Below are 7,374 nucleotides of genomic sequence, written 5' to 3'. Positions count from 1 at the left end.
TGAACGGATGATGACGATGATGGCGATACATTGTGAACGAGTGCGGCGATGGAGAGACGTGACGATGAGCAGCATGGGTGACCGCGATGAATATTTGACGGCGTGGGTCACGGAGGGCAGCCGCTGCTGCTGCTCTTGCATAGACGATCCCTCATTAGCAAGGGTCGGCCTGTGCCACACACACGCACACACAAAGACAAAGGTCCCACGTATAGACTGTTGGGGCAAGTGCTGTTTGCGATAAGCACTTATGAGAGGCGGCACGGCACACCAGAGGATGGGGTGGACAAAACCACGCCAGGTCACCAGCTGTGCCTCCCCAGTGCTCACGTTTACGCACCACCACGCCAGGTACTCATTTGAGGGCGAGTCGACCTATGCGGAGGCCAGGACCGGTTCAGATAATCGTCATTGGTGTTGGCCGCGAAAGAAATCCGAACTAGGGTCTGGCCACCACTCCCCACACACGGACACACAAACACTTCAACGCGTGCATCAATAACACTGCCTTAATAGGAATACAAAATTACGTAAATATATTGTATATATATTTTTAAGGCCACACAGTGATGGTGTTGTTATTATTGTCGAATGTGCCCGAGTGCTTCTTATTTGTTGTGCTTGTGCACCACTGCCTATGCAGCAGCAGCAGCGGCGGCGGCAGCATCGCCAGATGATGTTTAATACGCGGAGACTGACAAACACCGCACAGCGCCTTCCTCACCCCACCTCCTTCTCCCGCCCCTCGCCACCCAACGGTATCCATCGCACGCATGCGCGAAGCTGCACAAGGGCAGGCAGTGTGCGACACTCCTATCCATCATAGAGCCCGCCACCACCGCCGCACCATCAGCAGCCACCATCACCATCACACAGTGCTAGCTAATCACCATCACCGCACCATCAGCAGCCACCATCACAATCACACAGTGCTAGCTAATCACCATCACCGCACCATCAGCAGCCACCATCACCATCACACAGTGCTAGCTAATCACCATCACCGCACCATCACCAGCCACCATCACACAGTGCTAGCTAGCCACCACCACGACACCATCATCACTCCCACCTCGCTGTTACCACCACACACTATCAGTGATCACCACCATCGCACCTTTATCACAACCAGCCCTTCATTCATCCGTTATCGGAGCAGCGGACACGCGCTAATCGGCAGGTGGGTGTAGACTGCACAATCGCAACCACGTTAACGATCACAGCAGCAGTAGCAGCAGCAGCAGCAATAACATCAGCCTAGCAGTAGTGGGGACAGCAACAGTAGCAGCAAACAGCAGTCTTGGTAACAAAACACATCAGCGGGTGTAATAGCGGCGAGACAGCAGCAGCGGTAACAGCAGCAGCATTGTCAAACGGCAGGCGCGTGTGTCGCAACAGAGCCGACTCACTGTGTAAACACCCCAGGGTTAAACACAGCGCTCGCGGCCTGCTTGTTAGTATGTCTTGGGGGCTGTGGGGACGGCGATCAAATCGCCACTATAGCCAGCGACGGCGGCGGCTCAGATTAAGTACAAACACATACACAGGGTTTGTTTTTCTACGAGTGAAATCCCGGTAAGAAATCCGCGATAATTCCAAAAATCCGCGAGGGTTTCAGCACCACGGAGCGCTAGACAGCGCCCCTTGCTGCGTAAAGACAAAGGTCACCCGCGTAGCCTGTAACAGACTTCATATTCTTCGGGTCTTTAACATCGAAACGTCGTAGTTTTTTCTTATTTTCTTTGAACCTATCCACGTTACTTTACCGAAAGACCCAAAGAATATGAATTCCTGCAGTCACGAAAGCTTTAAGTCAAGCTGTAACAGACTGTTGCGGCAAATGCTGTTAGCGGATCCCCCGGCACGGCACACGAGGGGGAGGTGTGGCTAGCACAACGCCCGACCGCCTTTGTCTCCCCCATGCTGATGTTTACACACCCCGCTCCAGGTACTCATTTTAGGCTGAGTCGACCCAAGGGGAGGCCCAGGACCGGTTCAAATATTCGCTGCCACTGTTGTTGGCCGTGAGCGGGAATCGAACTTGGGTTGCCTGGTTCATAGCACAGTGTGCTAACCATCACAAGATAGGTTCAGTGCTATATCGTCTGACCTCGCCTAGGCCCGGCATCGAACCGATATGTCCCTGTTGTCTGTGTACACTCCCTTCCCCTCGCCCCGTCTAACCCACGCAGACTGTCGGGGCAAGTGTTGTTTGCGAGCTCCTATTTTAAACAAATTATTTTGGGGATGCTGCTGCTGCGTTAACTGTGGTGGAGAAAGATAAACAACTGAAAATATTTCTCAACAACAACACTTCTTGTGCGTATAGCCTTAAAAGCAAACAAAATATCATAGATGACGTTTCCGGCAATGGCCCTTTTCATAACAGATATATTAGCGCATTACTGATACCTACTAAGGCCGGTGTAGCCCCAGAACCAGTCCCGGACGTCTTTGTCTCCCCAACACCGATGGCTTTACAGCGTGTGCGCTATGCCACCAGGGTACTCAACTAATGACGGCGACCTCGAGCAGGACGCACGAACCAGGCTCCGGTGTTACTCGCCACTGATGTAAGCCGTGACAGGGACCCCGCTCTCTTAGACATGTGAAGGAGCTAAAACAATCGATCATCTCTCTGTCTCGAGGTCAGCTCAAGCCTCCCGTAAACCACGTGACTCCGGTGTGGCCACTCCCACTCTGAACCCCTCCCCTCTCCCCGCCCACTGTGAAAACAGACGCCGATACTCTTCCTCCGTACAGCTCCCTGCTCCTTCATTTTATCCTCTCCCTCTCTCCCCCCTTCTTCATCATCATCACCACCACACTCTCTCCCCCCCTTCCTCATCATCATCACCACCACCACCACCCTCTCTCCCCTCCTTCCTCATCATCACCACCACCACCCTCTCTCCCCTCCTTCCTCATCATCACCACCACCACCACCACCCTCTCTCCCCTCCTTCCTCATCATCACCACCACCACCACCCTCTCTCCCCTCCTTCCTCATCATCACCACCACCACCACCACCCTCTCTCCCCCCCTTCCTCATCATCACCACCACCACCACCCTCTCTCCCCTCCTTCCTCATCATCATCATCACCACCACCACTCTCTCTTCATCCCCGACATCTTGGCCCAGTCCTTCCTCATCCCCTCCCTGCACCACCGCTCCTCCTCCCTCCATTCTCCTCCCTCCTCCTCGCTCCCCGCTGCTCATCTTGAGCCGTGCCCCCTTCCTCCTCCTCTCTGTCCGCCTTGGTGGCGACTTCCGTCCCAGGTGCTCTCCCCTCTCCCGTGTCCTCCCCTCGCCACGCCGCGTGCCACGGCTACAGAGGAGGAGTTTCAGTGATTCCTAACTCACGCGCCATTCTCCGTTACAGAACAATCGTCGCATAATCCCAATGCCTTCAAAAGCCGTTCCCAATAACGTTTGGCTAATGGCTCAATTTAACTTATAGTTTACAACTTTAAAATCAACCATTTGGTGTACCCTCGAACTTACTTGGCCAGCACAGTAAATATTTAAGCGCACGTTTCATCGCGATTTGACGATGTTTTTCACGTGACCACGCCACCACAGACGCAGCCCTTGGAGGGGGGGGGGGGAGAAGCCGGGGTGGGAGAAAGGGGTGGGAGGGGGGTCTGCAACGGAGATCACGCCGAGGGGATCACGCCGAGATCACGCCGAGAGGACCCGGAGAGGGAGCAGGAGCAGGAGGAGGAGGCGATGGACTCGAGGACCCCTGGCCGAGGGGACGCCCCTGGGCACCCGCCCCCGCGCTACGGGGTGCGCTCCTACCTGCACCAGTTCTACGACGACTGCACGGGCGGACGCGGCGCCACCGCCTGGGACGGAGCGGCCCACGGCGGCGGCGGCAGGAGGAGCAGCCACGCGGGCAAGGGCTCCTCGGGGAGTCGAGCCGCCGGCTGGCACGTCACGCTGTGGAAGGTGCGAGGGCACGGGTGGAGTGGGTGACACCCGGCCAGGTGGCGACCCTGCTGACGATGGTGACACCACAAGAGAGATGATGACCTAACCAGATCTCTCCTCTCCTCCCTACCCCAACCGCTTCCACCGCACCTCCTCGCACCGCGCCACACCGCGCCACACACCACACACACAACACACACCACACCACACACACCACACACACACACCACACCACACACACTACACACACACACCACACACACACCACACACAACACACACCACACCGCGCCACACACTACACACACGCTACACACACTACACACACCACACCGCGCCACACACTACACACACACAACACACACACTACACACACACTACACACCACACACCACACACACACCACACCACACACACACACCACACCGCGCCACACACAACACACACTCTACACACACACACCACACACACTACACACACTACACACACCACACCGCGCCACACACTACTCACACACAACACACACACTACACACACACTACACACCACACACCACACCACACACACACCACACCGCGCCACACACAACACACACTCTACACACACACACCACACACACACTACACACACACTACACACACCACACCGCGCCACACACTACACACACACTCTACACACACACACCACACACACTACACACACACTACACACACACTACACACACTACACACACCACACCGCGCCACACACTACACACACACAACACACACACTACACACACACTACACACCACACACACACACCACACCACACACACACCACACCGCGCCACACACAACACACACTCTACACACACACACTACACACACACTACACACACACTACACACACTACACACACCACACCGCGCCACACACTACACACACACAACACACACACTACACACACACTACACACCACACACACACACACCACACACACACACACACCACACCGCGCCACACACAACACACACTCTACACACACACACCACACACACACTACACACACACTACACACACCACACCGCGCCACACACAACACACACTCTACACACACACACCACACACACTACACACACACTACACACCACACACCACACACACACACCACACCACACACACACACACCACACCGCGCCACACACAACACACACTCTACACACACACACCACACACACTACACACACACTACACACACCACACCGCGCCACACACAACACACACACACCACACACACTACACACACTACACACCCCACACCGCGCCACACACTACACACACACTCTACACACACACACACCACACACCACACCGCGCCACACACTACACACACACAACACACACACCACACACACACCACACACACCACACCGCGCCACACACAACACACAGCGCCACACACTACACACAACACACACTACACACAACACACACACACTACACACACTACACACACACTACACACACTACACACACACCACACACACCGCGCCACACAGCTGTGCCTACTGACCGGCGTGCTGGTGACGATGACCGGCGCGGCGCTGCTGGTGGCCGGGCGCGTGGTGCCGGCGCGCATCGAGGAGTTCGGCAAGGACGACTTCTTCGTGGTGGACAGCCGCGCCGTCGCCTTCAACCGCGTGCTCGACACGTGCCGCGTGGCGGGCGCGGCGCTCTTCTGCCTGGGCGGCGCCGTGGCGGCCGCGTGCTGCCTGGGCTGGCTGCTGGCACGCTGTGGCGGCGCGAGGGGCCGCAGGGGGCCCCGGCACGACTACCGCTACCGCGGTCACCGCGGTGGTGACGACGACGACGGTGCTGATGATGATGATGATTGTGACGCTACTGATGATGATGATGACGATTGTGATGACGATGGTGATGACGCGCAAGCTGCTGCTGCTGCTGCCACCGCCGATGAATGTCAGCGATTCGGCAAGAAGATGAAGAAGCGTCGCGCTGATGGTGGCGGCGATGACGGCGCTGATGGTGGTGGCGGCGATGACGGCAGGCAGGACGCGGTGGTGAAGAAGGAGCCTGCCCGGGGCGTCACTCTGCATCCCAGTTCAGCCACGGCTCGTTCCGCACCCCCCTCCACATCCGCCTCTCTCTCCGCTCCCGGCCACGTGATGGTGCCTTGCTCCCTTGCACGTCTTCTCAACGTGCAGCCAGCGTCTTAGCGACTTCGTGAGGTGGACTAACTGGGCGGGGGTGTGAGGTTGACTAGCTGGGGGGAGTGGGGGGTGAGGTTGACTAACTGGGCGGGGGGGGGGTTGACTAGCTGGGGGGGGTGGGTGAGGTTGACTAGCTGGGGGGGGGGGGGTTGACTAGCTGGGGGGGGGGTGAGGTTGACTAGCTGGGGGGGGGGGGGGGTGAGGCTGACTAGCTGGGGGGGGTGAGGTTGACTAACTGGGCGGGGGGGGGGGGTTGACTAGCTGGGGGGGGGGTGAGGTTGACTAGTTGGGGGGGGGTTGACTAGCTGGGGGGGTGAGGTTGACTAGCTGGGGGGGGGGGGGTTGACTAGCTGGGGGGGGTGAGGTTGACTAGCTGGGGGGGGGTGAGGTTGACTAACTGGGGGGGGAGTTGACTAGCTGGAGGGGTGAGGTTGACTAACTGGGGGGGGGTGAGGTTGACTAGCTGGGGGGGTGAGGTTGACTAGCTGGGGGGGGGGTGAGGTTGACTAGCTGGGGGGGGGGGGTGAGGTTGACTAGCTGGGGGGGGTGAGGTTGACTAGCTGGGGGGGGGGTGAGGTTGACTAACTGGGGGGGGGGGGGTTGACTAGCTGGAGGGGTGAGGTTGACTAAATGGGGGGGGGTGAGGTTGACTAGCTGGGGGGGGGTGAGGTTGACTAGCTGGGGGGGGGGTGAGGTTGACTAGCTGGGGGGGGGGTGAGGTTGACTAGCTGGGGGGGGTGAGGTTGACTAGCTGGGGGGGGGGGTGAGGTTGACTAACTGGGCGGGGGGGGTTGACTAGTTGGGGGGGGGTGAGGTTGACTAGCTGGGGGGGGGGGGTGAGGTTGACTAGCTGGGGGGGGGGGGTAAGTTTGACTAGCTGGGGGGGGTGAGGTTGACTAGCTGGGGGGGAGGTGAGGTTGACTAGCTGGGGGGGGGGGTGAGTTTGACTATCTGGGGGCGGGTGAGGTTGACTAGCTGGGGGGGGGGTGAGGTTGACTAGCTGGGGGGGGGGGGGGTGAGGTTGACTAGCTGGGGGGGGGGGGGGGGGTGAGGTTGACTAGCTGGGGGGAGTGGCGGTGTGGACGCGTGGTTCTTCTCGGCACCAGGTCTCTCAGTTCCGTGTTTTCACCTCCCCGTTCGCTACACAGGGTCCCGAGGCCTTCAACGCCGGCTCACGCTCACTCACAAGCCGTCGCACCAAGCAGTCACGTGACCATCCGTTGATC

General features: G+C 58.2%; 1 protein-coding gene across 1 annotated transcript; it reads left to right on the top strand.

The window, feature by feature from the left end:
• The first annotated feature begins 563 nt into the window (after window positions 1-563).
• LOC116941747 (uncharacterized) lies at window positions 564-6,224 on the top strand. Its single transcript, XM_032953122.2, has 3 exons — window positions 564-1,180; window positions 3,587-3,955; window positions 5,477-6,224. Exons 2-3 carry the CDS (start codon window positions 3,734-3,736, stop codon window positions 6,152-6,154), a joined length of 900 nt encoding a protein of 299 aa, XP_032809013.2. The 5' UTR covers window positions 564-1,180; window positions 3,587-3,733; the 3' UTR covers window positions 6,155-6,224.
• The last annotated feature ends 1,150 nt before the right edge of the window (window positions 6,225-7,374 follow it).

Source organism: Petromyzon marinus, chromosome 12 (assembly GCF_048934315.1).
Source record: "Petromyzon marinus isolate PM22_M1 ecotype Great Lakes invasive population chromosome 12, UKy_Petmar_22M1.pri1.0, whole genome shotgun sequence".
In the NCBI taxonomy this organism is placed as follows: Eukaryota; Metazoa; Chordata; class Hyperoartia; order Petromyzontiformes; family Petromyzontidae; genus Petromyzon; species Petromyzon marinus.
The sequence above is the reverse complement of the archived record's forward strand: the minus strand, read 5'-3'. Positions and strand labels throughout refer to the sequence as shown.